Here is a 22,751-nt window from a genome sequence, read left to right as displayed (position 1 = left end):
AGACAGAGAGAAAAGACTCAGCTTTGTATTTACTCAGCCTCTATGGCTACTGTGTGACAGACACTGGCTACACGTGTCAGGTAGAGGCACAGCCATTGCTTCACCCATCTCACCTGCAGGGAGATGAGCACACAAACACTTGGAGCTACAGCAAGTCCCCAAGAGCAGCACAGGCAGAGAGAACCTCAAACCACTGGGGATGTAGAGGCAGCCTCCCCGAGATGGCTGGTCTGAGCTGAGGCTCAAAGAATGAGCAAAAGAGAGAGCAAACATTCCAGGCAGAAGCAACAGAAAATGCCAGAGTGGAGGCAGGAAAGTAAACACAAGTCCAAGTGGGTGGAGTACTGGGTGTGGAGAGTTTGGAAGGCAAGAGGGGTCCCTCCAAGGGACAGGCTGTACTAAGGCAGCAGGACTTGGGGAAAGAGCATACAAGGGGCACTTCAGCAGCGGATAACAGTGAGATTCGAATCTTAGAAAGATCAGCCGTTCAAACATGTTTAGTTTTTTTTCCTTTTTGAGAGAGAAGACAGAACACGTTAATAAAATAATAGTTTCTTTCATTTCACTTTTTATGCTTGCCTCTATTTTCTCTCAATGTCTGCAACAGTTAACTATTTTCCTAAAAGTTTCAATAAGCTTGTAAGTGTGTAACAACATGCTGCCACACATTTACAGAAAAATTCCACACCAAGATTTTTCATAAAAACCATGATTTGCATGCTTTTAGTAACAGGTCCCTCTTCCCAATCCAGAAAAAAGGAAAGCACATTTTCAAAAGTATCTGTCCAAAAACTAAAGTTTTAAAAATACAAGTTGAGCATCCCTAATCTGTAAACCCAAAATCTGAAATGCTCCAAAATCTGAGACTTTTTGAGTACCAACATGATGACACACCACAAGTAGAAAATTCCACATATAAGTACTTAACACCAACTTAGTTTCATGCACAAAATTATTTAAATATTGTATAAAATTACCTTCAGGCTGTGTGTATACGGTGTATAGGAAACAAATTTTGTGTTTAGATTTGGGTCCCAGATATCTCATTGTGTATATGCTAATATTCCAAATTCCAAAAACATCCAAAATCCAAAACACTTCTGGTCCCAAGCATTTTGGATAAGGGATACTCAACCTGTAATTACAACAGGTTGCTACCAAATCATTCCAAAGGGACAAGCATGAGGAACAGAAGCTATGGTCCAAAAATGAGAGGCCCAGATAACCAACCCGTACTAAGGCCAATACCTGCAGCTTTTACCTTCCCCGGCCCCAACACACATGCACATGCAATCTGGCCTCCTGAGTGTGGTGCTACATAGGCAAATATTAATATCCTTACCAATTCTTTCAATTAAATTACACATTGCCTTTTTAAGCAAAGAGGAAAAATCCAAGCAGGAATAGTGGGACACTTAACGAAAATTCCGAGGGAGTAAAATCATTTGGTGGATAAAACATATAAGTAATTCCATTAATATTTTTTTATTATTATTTTTATTTTTAGAAACAGGGTCTCACTCTGTTGCCCAGGCTGGAATGCAGTGGCAAGATCATAGCTCACTCCTGGGCTCAAGCAATCTTCCTGCCTTGGCCTCCTAAAGTGCTGGGATTACAGGCATGAGCCACCACACCCAGCCCTCAATTAATCTTTACTGAGAAGCTAGTATGGGCCAGACCTAGTACTGAAGAGTTTCTTAATCATCATCTTATTCAATACTCACATTCACCCTACCAGGGCATATTCCATTCTAGGGATGAGAAAAATAAGGCACTGTAGGATTGGTTTGCTTAAGGTTAAATTGCTAACAAACTTTGGTCTCCAAACCCAATCCAAAGCTGCCTACTGAGAAGAGAGCTATTGGGGGGCGGGGACAGCGAGCAAAGAGGTTCCAGCAACTTCCCCATCACCTTCACTCTCTTCTTCCCCTTTCTATCACTCAGCAGCCAGTGAGCAGCATTTCTTTACACTGAAATGCTAAAGAGTTATCTATCCAAGATCTCATCCAAACAGCAGGCCCAAGTCATATACCAGAGGACTACCTGTTGCCCTGCCCAAACACCCAGCCCTTCCTGTACCATCACCCTGCAGGAAGTCCCTGCATCTTGCCCTGGCACTCGAAGTCATCCTCAGCTTGATCCTGACCACCCCATCTGACATGAACCCTCCAAGGAGCCAAACCGGCCCTGTGTGCCTGAATGGCCTTTGTTCTCACTGTTCCCCTTCTTAGCATGCCTTCCCTCCCACTTCCGAGAATCACAGCACACACTCCAGATTCCATGCCTGCACCCCAACTCAAACCTACAGAACCAGGGCCCCTCTCCCCCTCCAGGAAGGTGCTTTCTGAGGTCCCTACACTACCCAATTAGCAAGCACTGCCCTAAATCAAGGCCAGCCTTCCCACCCACCAATGCAAACCCCAGTGACTAAATGAGATTTCCCCTACACACACCCTGTGATGACAGCTCCCACCTCCAAAATCCAGGAGCCATTACTGTCTGTACCACCCTGTTGCCAATTAATGCTACCACCTACTGTTATTTATAGCTTTATATATTCTCCCTGTCTCCTAGATTACACTCGTTTTGGGTGCAAGAATTTAGTCTTATATTTCTTCATAGAGCATAACGTTTTCTACACAGAAGCCCTTCAACAAAACCCATACTTCCAGTTGGTGCCCTGCACCCTGTGTCCATCAAGAGCCATGGGTATCGGGCCACAAGGACAAGAACAGATCAGTCCTCCCATTCTAAGCCCTCACAACGGTCCACATAACGTGGTCTCAGTGTTCAGCTCAGGCTCTGCGTAAGGGCGGGTGGACAGAGATGAATAGCCATTTCCACCTCAGTGATCATAACCACAAAAACATTTTTTCACAAGAGAAAAACAATGTTGCATATGACTAAGTGTAAGCCTTCATATATCTACTCACTGAGGACATTTCTGGTATTAAGTCATGCCACTCCACTGTCCAGAAAAATTGATTTGTTTAACCTGAAAACAGCTCAAATATAATGCCAAAAAATTAGCCCACAAGATGCATACTGCAGAGAAAGCCTCGGTGAGTTGAGATGTTGAGATCTTTCTTTCTCTTTTCCTTTTTGTTTGCTTTTTAGGGGGCTTGGCTAGTTTTTATACATGGCCATAAACACGATCTGCCCCCATTTTTCCCCACCAGATAGGAGTTCATCGTGCCACATGTCACCTAGCAACCTAAATACCACTCAACAACTACCCAGCTACCCAATTCTTCATACAGAATTTGTCTTGAAAGGAACAGATAAGAGAATAAATGTTAAAACAGTGTTAATTATGTGTTTGCTTCATAATCACTTTATATAGGGTAGGAAGAGCAGGAACAGAGACTAAAAATTAAGCTTAATGATTACCTAGCAATTTAAGAAGAACAAATACAAATGGACCTAGAAGACACTCAGGGTCTTGCAACACTTGAGTCAACAGTCTTGTGATCCAGTGACTGAACTCTGTATATGCAAAGCTCACCTTAAAACTCACCTACTGAACTATAAGTTGCACTTAAAGAGCATTTAAATAACTTTGGAAAGCCCAAAACCATCTCTAACCCTTCCTCTCATTTATCTCCATCACCCTTCCTTTCCTTTGGCTCACGTGCCCCTTTTCTCTTCGAGATGCCTTCCCAGACTCACCTAAGAAAACTGCACTCTCTTCTCTGTGCGCCCAGGTCCCTGTGAAACAATCGCTAATATTTAAGAAAGAACAAGGTCCAAATCTATCTCCAAAGCCTCTCAACTGTACCCACCCAGCATCCCAAAAGCATCCTCTTCTCCCTACTGTGCCACACCAATGCCCACACCAATGGCTCCTCCACCTGGAGGACCCTGGGGCCTCTTGCCCTAGACTCTTACAGTCCATTTCCCACAAAGTAGCCAGTGGGTCCCCGAGATGTCCAGCACCCAAAACAGTGCCCTGGACATAGTAAATGCTTAAGAATGTCTGTGGGATGAATTAATGACTCAGCCGATCAAACAACTACATTTGTATCTCCCAAACTAGGCAAATCGACCTGTCTGAATGATAAAATATGACTAGTTTTAAGCACGTAAAATTAGTAGGGTGAAATAACATGTGGATCCCTTTCTGCCTATTCAGGAACCTGCACACTGCAGAGTCCATATTATTGTATTTCTTGTTCCTTTCACGATTCTGTTGGTTTCCAGAGTACATAGACAACCTGATTATTCATTTACAACACTGAGATCACAAACTGTCACTCAAAAACAATCCTTAAAAAAGCTAAATGTTTCCGCTGGATTTCAGGGTCTGATTTAAAAAAAAAAAAAAAGAGCTAAAGGTAAGTTTAGAGGGTTTTTCCATCCTTGTCAGCTTTGCAGATAAACAGGTGCCCAATATCCACTAATTGTATTTGATTTTCAATAAAAGAGTTCAACCAACTGTAAGGAATATCTTAGAGCTGTTAAATAAGGCCAGTCTTCCATTTTTATGTCAGGTTCCTAAACATCCCGCAAAATTATCTTTCCAATGTATCCTATTTTTTTCCCAATATATACTAAAAACAATAGGGTAAAAAATTGTTTTCTTCTTAATTTCAGAGCGAATTGGAGGATGCCACCCAAAGCACCCTGTGTGCACTCAAATCAGGCTGACAAAGTCACCTTCCCCCTCACCTGCAGCCCCAAAGCCCACAAGAGCCAGGTCAGGCCACTATGGGGAACAAACAGCAAATACGGTACCAAAGTGAATGCTCTTCCCACCACACATGACTCTATTACAAAGGAAATGTCCTCGGGTGCTTGAGAGAAACTTCAGCGTGGGCTGTTGTCAAACACTGACACAGTCGATAAAACAATTTAACAAAATGCCTTTTCACTTCTGACACATTGTAGAGGAATGCAGTTAAGTGGAGACAATATTATCACTCCAGGAAGAAAGAGGGAAAATCTGCTGCACTCGGAAACCAGGCCCGGGCTCCGCAGCCCGGCACCATATGGAAGCAGTTCCAGGGAGGTAAGAGCGAGGTCCTTGCAGGAAAACTTTTAATTCAGTCACTACTCCCGGGTTGTGCTTTATTTAAGGAGCCCTACACTGAAGCCTCTTAATCACCGAGATTTTCTCTGCCAACAAATGCTCGCAAGCGAGGGCAGGCGGGTGACCCTCCCGGGCCGCACCCCGACCCCGGGCCGGCGACTCCCCACGGCTGCGGCCCCCACTCGCCGGCCGCCCCCGGCCGCGCCGCGCGGGGAGGAAGAGGCTCCTCGCTGCGGCCGCGGCCCCCGCCGGACACGGGGAGTGGAGAGGGAAGGGACGCAGCCACTCGCCGTCGTGCGTGGCATAATTACTCTTCTCGCACCAAAAAGTTCCCTTTCCCCAGCCTCTGCCCGCGGGGCCTGGGGGCGCGGAGAGGCCTGGGGCTGGATTTCCACCGCCCGCGGCCCGGCAGAGGCGCCCGGCCAGGCTTCGCCCGCGCCCCCCGCGAGCCGGATCGGGCTCTGCTCCTCGTGCGGATTCCGGGGAGGCGCCCGTGGCCGGCCTGCGCCGCGCTGCCCGGCTCGCCCCGAGGCTGGAGCCCCCAGGGTGCGGCGGGAGGCGTGCCGGGGGGACGCGGGTCCTCGACGCGGGTCCCCGGCGCGGTCACCCCGCTGCGCCCTAGCTCGCCCCACCGGCCCGGCCGCGCGGGGAACTTAGCCGCCCGCAGCCCGGGACGGGGGACGCCCGCGAGGCCCGGCCCGGCCGCCGCACTTTCCCTTTCCCCGCCTCCCCTCCGTCTCCCTCCTCCCCTTTCCAGGAAGCGCCATATTGATCCCGGCGCCTTCCCCCTCCTCCTCCTCCCCCTCCTCCGCCCCGCGTCCTCCCCCCGGCCTCCCCCGCGCCCCCGCGCCCCGCGCGCCCCTGGCCCCTCACCTTGGCTATGGCCTTCCGGTAGCGGGTCACCGCTTGCTGGATGAGGCTGAAAACTTTCATGTGGCCGTCTCCACACGGCACGACCACCCGGGTCCTCCCGAAGCACACGGTCACTTTCATGCCGCCGTCGCCGCGGGCTGGCCCGCGCCCCTCGCTGACCGCGGCCGGGGCGGCCCCGGGCCGGGGCGGCTGGACACTCGGCGCGGCGGGGCCGCTGCACGGGCGCGCGGGAGGCTAGGGGCGCGGGCAGGCGGCGGCGCCGGGGGGCCGCTCGGATCGCATGCCCGGCCCGGCCCGGCCGCCCTCGCGTCGCCCGGGGCTCGCCTCGCCTCTGCCCGCCGCGGCGCCCGCAGCCTCCGGCCACCTGTTCGGCGTCTCGGCGCGCTCGGCGGCGGCGGCGGCTGCGGCCCGGGGCCGTGTGGCGCTCGCGCTCAGTCGGGGCTGCTGGGGGAGGGGACGGCGGCGAGGGGAGGAGGAGGAGGAGGAGGAGGAGCAGGGCCGGGCACACAACACCGCGCACATGCGGCAGGGGGAGGCGCGGCCCGCTCCCGGCGCGGGGCGGGGCGCGCGGCCGCGGGACCCCTCGCCCCAGCGCCCGCCCCGGCAGGCGGCCTCTGCCTCCCCCGGCCCTTTCCCCGGGCGCCGCCGCCGCGGAGGTGGGAGCCTGGAGCGCCGCCTCCCCGCGCCCGCCGACCCCCGCGCCTTGGCACCGCGCCCCGCATCCCCCCTCGCCCAGCCTGCCCGCCGCGCTGCGGGGCTGCGCTCGCCCCCGAGCCCCTCCTCGCGGACGCCCCCGCCACGCCCCCAGAGGTCTCCACGGAGCGCCCCCCGCCCTTTCTTTGTCACTTTTAATCCCCTTCCTGGGACTGGAGGGTTTCGGGTGCAGTTGCTTCTGAGGAAAGCAGTTTAAGCTTGGTGCCGCGGACTCGACGCGCGAGACGTTCCGAGAGGAGCAGTCGCCAAGTCCCTACCACCCCCGGGGAGGACAGGGGCCGGGATGTCCAGCCCAAGTCTCTCCTGCCCGGGGGACCCTAGCCTCCCCGCGGCCCGCAGCTTGCAGGGCTTTGCCCTGGCTCGCTCGCTCGGCTGCAAGGCAGGGCAGCGGTTGTGATGTGTTACAAGCAAAATTTAATCGTCTGCTCTGGGGAGACGTTGGGGAAGCTTTGAGGCGACACGGCCTTTCTCCCGGGGCCACTATTCCTGTTGACCCCGGGGTGACCCACCCGCTTAAATATGTACAGCTTAAACATCGGCAATCTAGGTACATTGCTTGCTTGCAAATTCTGCAACATAAGCATTCCTACTGCAAACCTATGAACGATATATTGCAAATCCCTCTGGAGAGAAGCTGAGCGAGGAGCTCGCCGCGATGCGCTGGCACTGAGCACAGGCACTTAAACCGGGGAAGCCTGCAGCGCCGGAGAAGAGTTACAGGCAGGGCAGCAGACGTTTTAAAAGAACGTGGACCAAGTCAAGGGAAGTAACTGAAGCTCATCTGTCTTAGTTATGAGGTGTGATTCTTCATAAGCATATGTCCTTGTCTTTAAAGAATGACAAATGTCAGCAAAGAGTCATTGACCCAAGTTTGTCCCAGACGGTATTAAATTCATTTTTGCCAGTGGTTTCTAGATCCATCAAAGCAATGAAGCTTCTGTGAACTGGAGCAGAACCTCAGCAGTGAAAGCTGGAAGAAGTGACCATCCAGCCATCGCATTCCACCTCCCATTTTAGAACAAGGGAACAAGACAAAGAGGTTCATTTCCAGAATCCTGCACTTTCCAGTACCCCACACTGCCCCGGTACAGTGCAGTTTGCTGTAGGAAACTCTGTGTTTCCTCTTCGCTCACAGTCCTTGAATGCCACAGTCAATCACCTGTCCGAGCAAATCAGTGCAGTAAGTAGGCACCATCCCCGTCTTCTTCCAGGATCTTGCCCGCGGACACAGAAAGCTTGAGGCAGACCCAGAAATAAATAGAGTCCGGGTTTCCTACCACCGGGCCCTGGGAAAGGCTCCTCACTACAGCATTCAACATTTCTACCCAGTAATTAAGTTAGTGACAACTATGGCAACTCTAGCTGAGGTCTTCTTGCTTCTTATATTAATACTTGGATCTACAACAACAATTATGGATAATTATAGGTGGTGTTTCTGTTTCCATGCATGGGGGGAGAATATACTAGTTTAGAGTCGGGATTTCTCAAAGTAATTCCATTGAAAGTCAAGTTTCAGGAACAGCCACAGTACATCAGACATCCCACAGATCTAGGTTCAGATCCTAATTTGACCGTTTACTAATGCCTTGGACTCAGCACTCGCTCTGTCTCCAACCTCAGTTTTTTTTGTTGTTGTTGTTTGTTTGTTTTGTTTTGTGTTGAGACAGAGTCTCACTTTGTTGCCCGGGCTAGAGTGAGTGCCGTGGCATCAGCCTAGCTCACAGCAACCTCAAAGTAGGACTTAAGCGATCCTACTGCCTCAGCCTCCCAAGTAGCTGGGACTACAGGCATGTGCCACCATGCCCGGCTAATTTTTTCTATATATATTTTTAGTTGTCCAGATAATTTATTTCTATTTTTAGTAGAGACGGAGTCTCACTCAGGCTGGTCTCGAACTCCTGACCTCCAGTGATCCACCCGCCTCGGCCTCCCAGAGGGCTAGGATTACAGGCGTAAGCCACCGCGCCCGGCCCAGCCTCAGTTTTATTTATTTATTTATTTTATTTTATTTTTTTGACACAGAGTGTCACTTTGTTGCCCTGGCTAGAGTGAGTGCCATGGCGTCAGCCTAGCTCACAGCAACCTCAAACTCCTGGGCTTAAGCAATCCTACTGCCTCAGCCTCCCGAGTAGCTGGGACTACAGGCATGTGCCACCATGCCCGGCTAATTTTTTCTATATATATTTTAGTTGGCCAGATAATTTCTTTCTATTTTTAGTAGAGACGGGGTCTCGCTCTTGCTCAGGCTGGTCTCGAACTCCTGAGCTCGAGCAATCCACCCGCCTTGGCCTCCCAGAGTGCTAGGATTACAGGCGTGAGCCACCGCGCCCGGCCCTTGCCTCAGTTTTAATAGCTGAAACATGGAGCAGACGATATTCATCTCGTAAATTATTAGTATTAGACAATGTATTAAAACAGTATACACCGACACTTGGAAGTGTGTAGCATAGTAGAATTGAGTTACATAATCTAGGCAAACAGAAACAAAGTTACAAATGTAGGCAAAGGGATAACAAATGATGACAATGGACCGGGAGGGAGAGACAAGGTGGAGAGGCCCAAGGCTTGGAGAAATGACTGGACAGGCGATACAACCACTCGGTGACTGTGCCAGGCCTAAAAGGAAAACCGGGGTTCATGGCTCTTAGGCCTGTTCTCAGTTTACTTTAATTCTGTTCCACACACAGTTAGTGAAGACCTCCCACGTGGAAAGCACTGGGTAAACATTACAGAATTATAAAAGCAAGAGAAGGACAAGAGCTGCTGTCCCCAACCCCCCTGGCCTGTTAGGAACCAGGGGGCATATGCAGGAGGTGTCAGGCAGGGAAGCTTCATCAGTATTGACAGCCGCTCCCCATCGCTCGCATCACTGCCTGAGCTCCACCTCCTGCCAGATCAGCGGTGGCATTAGATTCTGCATCATGGCGATTTGCATAATTGTTTCATTATATATTACAATGTAATAGTAATAGAAATAAAGTAGACAATAAATGTAATGTCCTTGAATCATCCTGAAACCACTCCCTCCCCCCCATTTGTGGTGCCAAAAAGGTTGGGGACTGCTGATTTAGAGGTTAGAATAAGATAGCTACTCCAATAACTATTATTCAAGACATTAAATATTAAATGCCAGCAAAGTGTTTATAGCAGTACTAGGGAAGGAGGTGAACCTTCAGTAAGAGAGATGACATCAGAGTATATGTGGCACCATTTTATTCACATCACTTCCTTTCACTATTCAATAGTTAATAAGGGTCTGAACAGTCTTTCAGAAACATGAGCCATAGGATTAATGATAATTACATCTATGCAACTAATCAGATAAAGCCTCACAGCTTTGTTTAAATCTACCTAGTTTATCTAGATACAGTGATTCCCTTTATGTTAATAATTGATGAAAAACTAAGGCTGTGTAATTTTAGATCCCAGACCCTTTGGTGTCTTCAGTCAAATTCATAAAATTTCATGACAAGTTGTGAATGTGCTTTCACTAATATACTCCTCACATCTAACCATAAAGTTGGATTACAGCCAGACCACCTTCATGTCTGTAAAACGTTTAGCTTGACCAAATAGCTTCTGGCCTAAGGCAAGCACAAAAGCAAACCCAGTTCCAACCAGAAGCAAAATTGTCCAAGACAAGGGTCAAATGTTGCCTAAATAGTTTATAGTGGGTTTACTTTCTTAAAATCTACACATTTTAGGTAAAAAATGATGACCCTTGTCTTACTTGTACTTCTGTTTTATAGATGATTGATTTAGCTGGGTTTGAATATCCCAGAGACTTCTGAGAATTAATTAGGGTCTGTCTGGGCTTTGGGCCTATCTGCAAATGGGCAGGTGTGACCACACGGACTATAATTTCAACTACATCCAGCTGCACTTGGCACACCATGAAATAAATACACACCCCATGTGTGTAGGGCTGGTATTGTATTACCCAGCCTCTCACCCTTAGAAAGTTAATAATAAAGAATAAAGAAGATATTTACAGGAGCTTTTAAAATGTGTTCATGCTTTGAAGATTATAGTTATACATAGTAATGCCTACTCATAGATCTTGGACTTGAGATGATGTTATCAATCTCGTATACCCAGCCTCACACAAGTTCAGTCTGATAGCAGAATTGGGTCACTTATGCACCAAATGGTTATTGGCCACTATTTTATATCACGCCCTGCATTGCACACTGGGTCTGTAAATCAAGAGGTGCCAGGGCCAGGTGTGGTGGCTCACATCTGTAATCCCAGCACTTTGAGAGGTCAAGGCAGGAGAATCACTTGCAGCCTGAAGTTCAAGACCAGCCTGGGTGACAGAGTGAGACACTGTCTCTACAAAAATAAAAAAATTAGCTAGAAGTAGTGGTGCATGCCTGTAGTCCCAGCTACTTGAGGGGCTGATGTGGAAAGACCACTTGAGCCCAGAATTTTGAGGCTGCAGTGAGCTATGACGGCACCACTGCACTCCAGCCTGAGTGACAAAGCAAGACCCTGTCTTAAAAAAAGAAAAGAAAAAAAAAAGTATCCAGTCTGGTAAAGATTTCATATGTGAACAGGCAGCTACCAAGAGTACAGTAAGTGCTACGTATTAGGGATAGCATCGGTACCCAGAGGAAGTGTTCACTCCTCCTGGGAGAGGAGGAAGTAGACCATGTAGAGAAATGTTGTCCAAGAGAAATATAATGCGAACCACATTTGTAATTTTAAGTCTTTTAGTAGCCACAGATGAAATTAATTTTCATAACATTTTATTATACCCAATGTATCCTAAATATTATCATTTCAACAGTAATCAATTTCTAGAAATATTAATGAGTATGTTACAGTCCTTTTTTTTCCTACTCCGTCTTCACAATCCTGTGTGTAGTTTATACTCACAGCACATCGTAGTGAGGACCAGCCACGTTTCCAGAGCTCAATAGCTACATGTGGCAAGTGGCCGTCGTACTGGACAGTGTAGCTCGGAAGATGGGATGCCGTCAGCGAGCAGCCACATGCACTGTGGAGGAACAGACTCATAAGTGGATTCAGCTCTTTGAGGACAGGGATGCTGTATTATTCATAGCATGTCCCCAGAAGCTGTCACAAGGTCGGACTCACTAAGTCTTTGAGGACTGGATGAGGAGGCAGATGCACGAGTGAAGGAATTTGCAGGAGTGGAGGGAGATGGCTCCTGACATAGGCATGCATTGGATGACAGTATAGCTGTGTTTAGGATAAAATGCAAAGGCGGTGGAGGGCGAACAGGAACTGTCATTAGGCTCAGTAGAGCTCCCCGGTTTTCAAGCAACATTAAACACAAGTCTAAAAACAGCGAGTTTTCTTTTCTTTTCTTTTTTTTTTTTTGAGACAGAGTCTTGCTCTGTTGCCCATGCTAGAGTGAGTGCCATGGCGTCAGCCTAGCTCACAGCAACCTCAAACTCCTGGGCTTAAGCGATCCTCCTGCCTCAGCCTCCCGAGTAGCTGGGACTACAGGCATGCGCCACCATGCCCGGCTAATTTTTTCTATGTATATTTTCAGTTGGCCAGATAATTTCTTTCTATTTTTAGTAGAGACGGGGTCTCGCTCTTGCTCAGGCTGGTCTCGAACTCCTGAGCTCGAGCGATCCACCTGCCTCGGCCTCCCAGAGTGCTAGGATTACAGGCGTGAGCCACCGCACCCAGCCAAAAACAGCGAGTTTTCTAATGAAGCGTGAGATCATAAGAATTGCATGGGTGAAAGTAATGGTCAACAAAGGAAAAAAGAGAAAAAGAAAAAAAAAAAAAAAAAAAACAAGAAAAGAGTGAGAGTAATGGTTCCCCAAGCTGGTCTCGAGCTCCTGGGCTCAAGAGATCCTCCTGCCTCAGATTCCCGAATAGCTGGGACTACAGGCTCGTGCCACCGCGCCCGGCTTGTATTAACTTTTATGCCCTAACCATGCATATCCAAGTCCTCACCCAGTGAAACAGAGCCGCCTTCAAAATATTCCAGGGTGACCCTCAGCCAGTCCACCAGCTACAGTCACCAAAGTGTCCAATGCATTCTCATTCTTCTGTTCCAGTTCCCAGAAACCGCTGGAAGGTGAGTCAGCACTGCCCTGCTGAGAGAGCCCATCTTGCAAAAAAGCCGGAGTCCAGGCTGAGATCACCACTCCTAGAAGCCCCGGGGTCGCCCAACCTAAGCGTGCCAGAAAAGACCCAGGTTCCTTGCAGAGAAAAACACCTGTGATTGCTGTGAGCCACCACCCAGAGCCCAGGTGTCCATTCAGGAATCTCCCTCCTTCCCAGGCCCCAAAGCTGAAGAACAAGGGAGCTTGGTGGTGGCGTTCATGAAAAGTTGGCCAAGTAAAGCAATCTAAGCCACTTGCTTTCAGGTGGTGCTGCTTGACCTGAGAGGTGCTTCCACGTGATGCTTTATAAATGCCAGCTTTTTCCAGCCTAATCTTTGAAAGCAAAGTTCAGAGTCAAGGTCTCTGGCGAGGCTTAGCATGCTGGCCTTCTGCATTGCTGGGGGAAACCAGATGTGCAGGTAGGAAGATGGCTGCCATTTGGGGGATTGCAGCATTGAAACCAGGGTTCTCCACTGGGCAGAAGGCCACCCCGCCTTCTCTCCGAGGTGGGCATGGTTCTGCCAGGGACATAAAGCACTGAAAGTCCATTGTCGTTATTGTTTTTCACTCCAGAAAACTTTGAGAACGTGGAGTGGCAATGGGAACAGATCTGGGAAATGAGTTGAAGCATTTAAGCACCCACTTAACATTTGACGATTAAAAGAAAAGAATAAAATGAATTCACATAAAGAAAGTCTCCCACCGATGCTTAGATAAATCTCAGCTCGAAAGGACTTCTGGTAAAGGGTGTTAATCAGCTTTTAAAGACTGTTTAACAGATATGGCTAAGCAGTTCTATTCAGCAAAGAGAAAAAGAGGAAAAAAATGCATTGAGGTTGATAATTGGAACATTATACTTTTTTTTTTTTTTTTGCGTGACCCTGTCAAGATTAAATGGCTAAAATTCCCAAAGCCTGAAACAATCAGGATGAGTAAAAGAAATGCTTTAATTGGAGTCACTGTGGTGAAATTAGATTAGGTCCAGGGCCCGTGGACCTATGTAGGATCTATGCAAGCCACCCTAGCTCTACCCCAGCCCATCTGAAGCAGAAAAATCCTCGTGCCCATAAGTAAGAGTGCTCCAGAGCTGGACCTGCTGATGTCAGAGGATGTGAGTGACTCTGAGGCTATTTCCCATGATGCTCAGGGACCCGGGCCCCCGACATTCTGTGTACCATTGATAATTCAGGTGTGCCAGACCAGAACACATCCAACCCTGCCAATCCTCTGTACCTGATTTTAAATGGCTGACTCATCCTTGCCTCCTCTGTCATGCTACTCCATTAAGCTAGGAGTTCAATTTCAAATGCTCTCTCTGCTGCTGTGGAATTTTGTCTGCACAATGTCTAAGCAGCGGCTACACACTTGTTTCTTCTGGCAAGGTTAACTCGGGGGAACCTGATGCAGGGGGGGTCTCCAGTCCCAGACCCAGAACCCACAGAAGCTAGAAATCTCTGTGCTGGCAAAACAGGAACAACAGGTCTCCCTGCTCTTGTCCAGTGGGTTGCCTTGTGAGCCTGGCCATGTCTTTCCTCTGCACACAGTCCTGCAATGCTCTCTCCATCCCACTCAGAGACAAAACCAAAGTCCTTATGAGGATTTACAAAGTCCCACGTGATCCACGCTCCACCCCCAAACCTTTCCTACCACTCTCCCTGGTTCACTCCACCCCAGGAGTCCTGGTCTCCCGGTTGATCCTTAAACAAGCCAGCAGGCTCTGGCCTCAGGGCCTTTGCAACTCTTCTATTTTGTTCACCATTGTGTCTTCAGTGTCTATGATAGTGCACTGCTGCAAGCTGCCCTCCACCCTGGCCTGGCCGCCATGCTTTCTCTCAAGTCCCCCAGAAACTTTCCCTGGGGCCCAAAGCTGCCCAGAGCCAGAAACGAGTGGGGACCTGTAGACTGTGGCCCTGAAGCGAGCTCATCGTTCCCAGGGACCTGGATCCCTGCCTCAGCCACCTCCCAGCACTCTTTTCCACTTCTGCACAACCCAAACAACTTTCTGCATGAACCAAACTTCAGCACAGCCCAAACAACTTTTTCATATGCCCCAAAGGAGTTCTTAGAGATCTTTGAGTCTTTTGCAGAAAATTCACTTGTTCATTCGACTTTTATTGGGCAATTAGTATTTTGCCAAGCACCCTGTAAACAATGGTGATAAAGAGATAAGACACAGTCTCTGCCCTCAAGGATGTCCTCTTGTTGGGGGAAGGGGCTGGTGTGGATGTAAGTAGGTCATTATAATACAATGGGCACTTTACCCTGGGAACACAAAGGCTAGAAACCTCTGTGCTCAGAGGTGGTCAGATAGAGCTTCCAGAAAAGGGTAATTTTTAAAATGGGTGATTGGCAACCAGCCACTTAGGAAATTACATGTCTGAAAGGATGGAGGGAGGGTGGCAATGGAAATGAATTATAAACAGATCTGTGAGTTCCCCTAAGAAAGAGTCAAAACAACTTTAAAGTGACCAGATATGGGAATAAGATGAGAAGGAGAAATCAAAGATAACTCGAGTTTGAGGCTATGTTATTGGAAAAATGTTAAGGTCATTGACAGGTATGGAAATTGGCAGGAATATCAATGTGAAAGTGGGGGGGAAATGTGTTAAACACATGAATATTCCAATGTTTAGAGGGGAAAGTGGAATATATCAATAGTTCAGAAGAGTACTGTTAATGCAGGCTGTATTCATATGGCCTTACTATGTCCCATCCACTAGGGTACCATGTACAGTCCATTGGGAATGGGCTGGGGGAATATTTCCTAACAACTAAATCTCCTTGCAGAGCACACTCTGTGTTGTGAAATAGAAAGAATACAAGATTAAAAGCCAGAAGACCTGAATTGGAGTCTTCTCTCCGCTGGCAGTGTTTTTGGCCAAGTTAAGTAACCAACAATTATGACACTCTGTCTCTACATCTGTACAATGTGAATAATTCAAGTGCATAACTCTGGGCTTGCTGTAACAACCAGATGAGATCATTAAAATCAAAATGTTTTGTTAAATGTAATGCATCCTACAAATATTAGCGAGGAAGATTGCTATTTCATTTTCCAGCTTGCTCTCTTTCATGACTTTGGAACACCAAAGGCGATAATTTTTGTTTTCAGTAAAAATTTTTTCTTTTTTTTTTTTGAGACAGGGGGTCTTGTGCTATCTCCCAGGCTATAGCACAGTGTCATCATCATAGCTCATTGCAACCTCAAACTCCTGGCCTCGAGCTATCCTCCTCCTTCCTCAGCCTCCTGAGTAGCTGGGACCACAGGTGTGTGCCACCAAGCCCAGCTAATTTTTATAGTTTTGTAGACACGGGGTGGGGGGGTGGGGAGGGGGGTCTCACTATTGCTCAGGCTGGTCTTGAACTCCTGGCCCCAACCAATCCTCCTGCCTCAGCCTCCCAACGTGCTAGGATTACAGGCATGGATAGGCATGTTTATCATCATGGTTTTTCTGATTACAAAAGTAACCATGCTTGGTTTACATAATTTGAACATAATGGAAAGAGATAAGAGAAAAAGTGAACACCACCCACTTCCCTCCCTCCAGAAATATCCAGAGTTTGGTGCTTCCTCTTTCTGGGCATCTTTCCTCATTTATGAACCTAGTCTTTCCATGAAGCACAACAAAGGACTGGAATAGAAACTCCACCTTGTTTTTGTTTCCCTCTGCCCCTTTAAAATGTATTCAGTGGGGAAATTTTCACCTGCCACTGGCTAGGAACTGGGCAGGCCCCTCAGTCTTCTTGCTCAGGAGACTGTCCTGCAACCACAAAACACAGTGTCAAGTCAGAAATTAGGTCCAAGAATTTATTCATCAATCCAGCCATCGTTCAAAAAAAAGACTTTTCCTTTTCTGAAGGTGGTGCGGTCTGGTCTTCTTTCCCCTTTCTCCTCTTCCCCATTTGCTCACTTGGCAAAGTCAAGGGGACAGAGAAGTAAGGGAAGGAATAGACTGAGATCTCTTTGATTGGCTGCTGGCTGGCGCTCTCTGGGCTGACACATGCTTAGAGCCAACACCTCCTCTCTATGGGCTTTCTGAAGCATCTTGGAGGACCCCTCAGGCCTGGCTGATGCCTCTTCTTTAGTTGGCTAAAGTCTGCTCTAGCCCTCGGGTCCCTGAGGATCTGTGCCTCACTCAGACTGTCACCGATGGAGGCCCCTGGCCCTCCCTGGCACTCCTTTTGGACTTAAAGTAGCTGCAGTCTGGCTCTTCCCCAGGATCTCTGAGAACCAGTCATACACTGCTTATCCATGAACATGGTCATCCATGGGAATGTAGCTACTTCTGAATTCAGCCCTCTACTCTCTCTCTCTGCCCCAAGACAAGACTTTAGCTTCCTCAGGTGTAAACCAGGAGCCAGTAGGGTCCCTCAACCTCAAGGAACACAAACCAAGCTCTGCAAGTGTCTGTAGCAGCCCATCCTCTCTGGACTTCAAATGAAGGACTCAGCATCCCTTGCTTCTCACCGTGGGTAGCAGAACTCTTCGACTAAATTTTCTCACAAAGCCCTTTATCTCCACTTTCTTACCCTCTCAAAATGGGTAAGAGGATGTCAGTATTTACTTTGAAGATTCCTCCAAGATGGCCTGTGTCACACTCCATTTAATGTCTGATACCATCCCTTGATGAAACTGTTGAAACTTAAATTTTAAGAGCTGGTTCCATGTACTAATACATATGTAAAGATATGTTTCAACAAAATGTTATCATAGGATGAATACAGTTTTGCAATTTATTTTTTTTTTTACTTAACATATCTTGGACATCTTTTCATGTCAGTACAAACAGATTCATGTAATTAATGCAGATTGTTATAATTAGCCCAGAGAGCATATAAGCTACAGAAGTCAGGGAATAGTGCTGTGGTTTAAGACTGGCCCTGGAATAGAATGGTCATCTGACCTAGTTTTTGGCCTTGGCAGCAGCAATGGGGAGATGGTGGCTACAGGCCTGGGCTGGGCGGGTGGGTGGAGGAAGAGGTGGGTGGCAGGTGGTGTGGAGGGAGATGGGAGGTAGCATGACAGCATTCTCTGGAGGGCTGTGGTTAGAGTAGTTGCTCCACAGAGCTGCACCCTGGTCCCCTGATGCACTGAGAATATAAATCATGGGGTGAGGAGTAAAGGCGCAATCCTCCTACCCTTGCTCAGGTCCTAGATCCAACTATCTCATCATTGTTTAATGGTCCAAATGCATCTTGAAAAAGTACTTTTATTCTTTAGACCCTTCCAATTTTTCTTTCTTTTCCCCTCAATGCTTGGGATTGGGGGGAAAAGGAGGTGAGTAGGACACGTTAGTAATTGGGGTTAGCGTTAAAGGAGGAGGCAGGGTTATTTAAAGGAAATATGGACCAAGAAGAGACCTCAATGGGTTGGCATGGGACAGGAAGCAAGAGCGAATGATTTTTCCCTAAATCATCCTGATTCTTTCCTCTCTTTCCTCCTTTACCTCTGCGCCACCACTCCAAATAGAGGTGAGCAAAAGTTATTATCTTAGCCCCAAAAGGACACACCTTCGGGAAGCAAAAATTAAAAAAAATAAAACAGGCCACTAACAAAGCACCATTCGAGACCATTGTCACACATTTCCTGCATCATGGTCACGTCTTTATCCCTGTGCAGCATGCCGATGTCATCATCACTCATTAACTATCAGATTGTGAGAGGTTGTAAAGATCCAGCGCAGATTGGTACCCAGTGACATTGCAATTTCACGAAACAGGTGGGTTTTCATGGAAATGGTGTTGGAGCGCTGCTCTCCTCAAAGGCAGAGCTGTTGATCCGGAGGATCTGTCAGCGTCAGACTGTTTAAAATTGAAGAGAAAAATCTGCAAGTGTGATGCAAGATAGGTGCTTCAAAGCAAAAGGATTTGAACATCAAAGGCTTCAGAAAGGCCCTTGGGAAAATGGATCAAGCTAGGGGATATTTTTACAAAAACAATTCTTTTTATGATCAGACTATAAAATCCACCATGAAGCAAAATCCACCATGAAGCAAAACTATATTATACAGTTGTGTCAGAAAAGTTCATCCCCTCTCTAAATAAATAATTCATGCATTCTTAGTTTATTCTAAGACTGAGACCGTATTTGTAAATAGGATAGCAATGAAATCTTCTTAAAAATAAACTTAAAGAGTGTTAAAGTTTTTCACATTTTTTAGTTTCATTTTTCCTGATAAATTCCAATCAAACATGGGAAAAATTAATGAATATGAAATTTTGCTCCCCATTGGAAATGGATTCCAGGAAAGTGGCTTCTTAGCCTCAGATAATGAGGCATCTTCTATGGCACACATTCACGAAGAATAGCATATGTTTTTAAGGTTAGTGATCGATCACGCCCCAGGTTGATGTTAAAAATGGAAGGAAGGTGTTTTCCATCAAGGGTCCAAGCCAATAAAGTTCTTATTCCCTAGAGCTCTTCATGACCTAGATAAGAGGAAACTCAGTAAGAGTCTTAGCTTTCCACAAACATTTCCCACCAACCAGGGAGGCAGTTATACTACCGAGCATCTTTTCTGCATACCAAGCTCCTAGAGAATTATAAAGAAAATAAAAAAGTAGTAAAAACCCTAGTTCTTATCGTCAAACCGATTGCAATACAAACACACAGTTATTTACAAACTTCCAATAAAGAGCCTTTAGAAAATATAAATAACCTTAAACACAGCTTGCTAGAACTTGTCCTGAACAGATCATATTTATTCCCATAGGACTTTTTGTTTTCAGGCAATGGTTGGTATGTGAAAATAGTACTTGCATGAACAATGGTAACTATTTTAGTAGTGGGAGAAAAAAATTTAATAATTTCAAATGGGGGAAAAAAATGAAGCAGCTTCTGAACAGAACAGTGTGACAGATTCCTAGTATCTTGGCAGCCATCAGATACAATGAAGCCAAGGTGTTCTCTGGGAGGGTGCTGTGGGAACAGGGTGGAGAGGCATTGGGTTGGGGGCTTGCCAAACCTAAGTCTGAGCCTTATTGGGCAATCGAAGCACTTTGGCATCAAACCATGTGGATAGATCTGTTACCTATTAATCACAAGCACATTTCAACTCTCTAAGCCTCAACTTTCTCATTTGTAAAAATTTGTAAAAATACTAATTTTTTTCCATCCAGGTGTTGTTCAAGTGATAAAGTAATTAACAAGGTAGAAACTTACAAAAAATGCTTAATATTAATAAAAATGGTTATTATCTTGCCATTGCCATTATCACTACAATTAATAATATTTCTTCTACAGTCTAGAACTAAGGAGTGACCTTGATTTTTTCCAAATGAAATTTTAGCAACCTTCTGTTGACAATAGCTCATCTCCTCTTGTCTCAAGAATTTTAGTCCCCAAATTTTTCATCAGTATTTTCCCATTAGTATGCAAACAAGTTCCAGAATCTTTTTTTTTTTTTTATAGACAGGGTCTTGCTCTGTTGCCCAGGCTGGAGTGCAGTGGTGTGATGATCATAGCTCACTGCAGCCTCAAATTCCTAGGCTCAAATGATCCTCCTGCCTCAGCCTCCTGAGTAGCTGGGACTACAGGTGCACGCCACCATGCCCGACTAATTTTTAAATTTTTTGTAGAGATGGGATCTCGCTATGTTGTCCAGGCTGGTCTCAAATTCCTGGCCTTAAGCAATCCTCCCACCTCTGCCTCCCAAACTGCTGGAATTATAGACGTGAGCCACTGCTCCTGGCCCCTGAATCTTATATCTTTTTTTTTTTTTCACATCAGACAGGTAACTTGCTGACATGTAACAAGGTTTAAAGGAGGCATATCTCATGCATGCAGGTGAAAATGCAATCATCACACTTATGAACTACAAAAGAATCTGCATCTCATATCTTGAACATCAAAAGCAACAGCAAAAAAAACCCCAAAAGACCAAACACCTTCCTTTGTCTCTTCCTCGAGAAAGTGCTCCCATTTCTCTACTACTGTTTAGAGCAAAACTTTGTGAAAGGCTTACCTGGTACCGCTGTCCTCTCTCTCACCTCTCATTTTCTCATAAACCTTCTCAAATCATGTTCCTATCTCCACAGTTCCATTGACATTCCTGTTGTCAAGTTCACTTATAACTCCCTCATTTCCAAATCCAGTGGTCACGGCTCTGCTGTCTGCTTCCTTGGCCCTTTAGTAACACGTTACACTATTCCTCCCTCTGGAAGCATTTCTTCTCCTGGCACCCATGATAATCCTCTTTGATCATTCTCCTACCTTCCTGGCTACCTCTTTACCATGACCTTGGCTGCAAGTCTCAATCCTGAAGCATCACTAAATTCTGGAGGACTGCATGGATGGAACAGCTCTGTTACCTTCTCATCTCTCTTGGCTGCCTAGATAATCCCACCCAGTCTCGTGGGCTTAAATAGCACCTATGCCTTTGTCTCTGCTAGAGAGGCAGGTGGGTGGCTGGCCAGAGGGAGGGGCAGAGTTACCCAGCCCCCACCTCCCCTCTGATTCCCAGGCTCCTCTTTCTATCTGCACACAAGACATGGACTCCTGGATGCAGAAAAGGCATTTGAAATCTAACATGCCTAAAGCAAAGCTGGCATGCCCCAGCCCCCCATGTCCCCCTGGCTTCTGAATCTCAGTAAACAGCACCTCCATTCGCCATTCGTGGCAGTTGCTATAAACCTCAACATCACCGAGTCCTCTCCTCCCCCTGCCCTCATGGTTTACAGACTCTGTTTGTGAAACTTACCCTGAATCTGCCCAGTTCCCTCCAGATGCTTTGCAAACACTCCCATCTTCATTTTCATCAGATCGGGCCACTCCTCTATTTAGAACCCTTGGATGACTTTCAACACCTCTTAGAATAAAAGCCTCGCTGGGAGGCTGAGGCGGGAGGATCACTCGAGGTCAGGAGTTCGAGACCAGCCTGAGCAAAAGTGAGATCCCGTCTCTACTAAAAATAGAAAGAAATGATCTGGACAGCTAAAAATATATATATATAAAAAAAATCAGCCGGGCATGGTGGCACATGTCTGTAGTCCCAGCTACTCGGGAGGCTGAGGCAGGAGGATTGCTTGAGCCCAGGAGTTTGAGGTTGCTGTGAGCTAGGCTGATGCCAGGGCACTCTATCCTGGGCAACAGAGTGAGACTCTGTCTCAAAAAAAAAAATTAAAAATTAAAAAAAATAAATGACAGAAATTAATGGCTGTCTTCCCTGTGTCTTCCCTGTGTGTGTGTCCGTGTCCTAATCTCCAGTCATATTGGATTAGAGCCTGCCTGAGTGACTTCATTTTAACTTAATTATCTCTCTAAAGACCCCATCTCCAATTAGAGTCAGATTCATAGGTACTGGGGTTTAGGATTTCAACATATGAATTTGACGGTGGGGGAACACAAGTCAGCACATAGCATTAGTAAACAAAGAAGGAAATTTTATTACAAAGATAGCAGAGTGTCACATGACAAGAATACAGGTGAGCCTGCAAAGAGTCTCTCTCTCTCTTTCTCTCTGCCCCCCATTTATCCCTCTGTCTTCCTTCCCTCTCTCCCCCTGTCATTCTTATATCTCAAATTCTCTCATGTAATTGTGTGTGTATATGTATATACTTTAAAGAATCATACTAATAACCATCTCTGTAACTGTTCCCTAAGAAACAGATGCTTCCAGTTACTTAGAAACACTTCCACATTTGCATTAGTCTGTTGCTGGGTTTTCAAATCCTCTTCCATTGTTGTGTCTAACCTTGCGCCAATACCAACTTTATTACAATAGCTTTATAATAAGTGTTGGTGTAACAAGCCAATGCACTTTTTCAGGAGCCTCTAGACTACTCTTCACCCTTTGCACTTCATACATTTTAGGATGAGTTTGACAAGTTCCAGGTAGGGAGGTACAGGGAAGACCCTTTGGGACCTTGGTTTAAAAAAGAATTGATCAGTTCAGGGACAATTGATATTGAGTCTTTCCATCTGCGAATGCAACACATCTTTCCATTTGTTTAGCTCTTCCTTAATGCCAATCCATACAATTTTAAAATGTTTTCACAAGCAACTTGTTCATTCTGGAAGATTTCTTCCTTGTCATACCATTCTTTTG

At 46.7% G+C, this 22,751-nt stretch overlaps 1 protein-coding gene, 1 long non-coding RNA gene and 1 other non-coding gene across 21 annotated transcripts in view; 1 reads left to right on the top strand and 2 right to left on the bottom strand.

Annotated features, from left to right (window-relative positions):
• The window catches only part of PARD3 (par-3 family cell polarity regulator), a 568,085-nt gene extending 561,763 nt beyond the window's left edge, over window positions 1-6,322 (bottom strand). For 10 of the 17 annotated variants that reach the window (XM_045535695.1, XM_045535714.1, XM_045535731.1 and 7 more), the window contains exon 1: window positions 5,903-6,079. In XM_045535695.1, coding sequence (XP_045391651.1) covers window positions 5,903-6,022 — 120 coding nt within the window. In that variant the 5' untranslated portion in view covers window positions 6,023-6,079. Of the gene's footprint in view, window positions 1-5,902 lie in introns of all 17 variants that reach the window. The other 7 variants (XM_045535668.1, XM_045535678.1, XM_045535705.1 and 4 more) reach the window with 1 other exon arrangement.
• LOC123626649 lies at window positions 4,910-13,577 on the top strand. 3 transcript variants are annotated; one of them, XR_006730956.1, is made up of 3 exons: window positions 4,910-5,008; window positions 12,658-12,677; window positions 12,970-13,577. It is a non-coding gene; the product is annotated as an uncharacterized LOC123626649 (long non-coding RNA). The 3 variants fall into 3 exon arrangements; XR_006730958.1 differs by having other exon boundaries at window positions 12,658-12,852; XR_006730957.1 differs by having other exon boundaries at window positions 12,658-13,124; window positions 13,279-13,577.
• A 6,851-nt stretch (window positions 13,578-20,428) lies between these two features.
• Window positions 20,429-20,531, bottom strand: LOC123630958. The gene has a single exon (XR_006732884.1). It is a non-coding gene; the product is annotated as a small nucleolar RNA U13 (small nucleolar RNA).
• Between the last annotated feature and the right edge of the window lie 2,220 nt (window positions 20,532-22,751).

This window comes from Lemur catta, chromosome 1 (assembly GCF_020740605.2).
Source record: "Lemur catta isolate mLemCat1 chromosome 1, mLemCat1.pri, whole genome shotgun sequence".
NCBI lineage: Eukaryota > Metazoa > Chordata > Mammalia > Primates > Lemuridae > Lemur > Lemur catta.
This window is presented reverse-complemented; position numbering and strand designations above follow the sequence as displayed.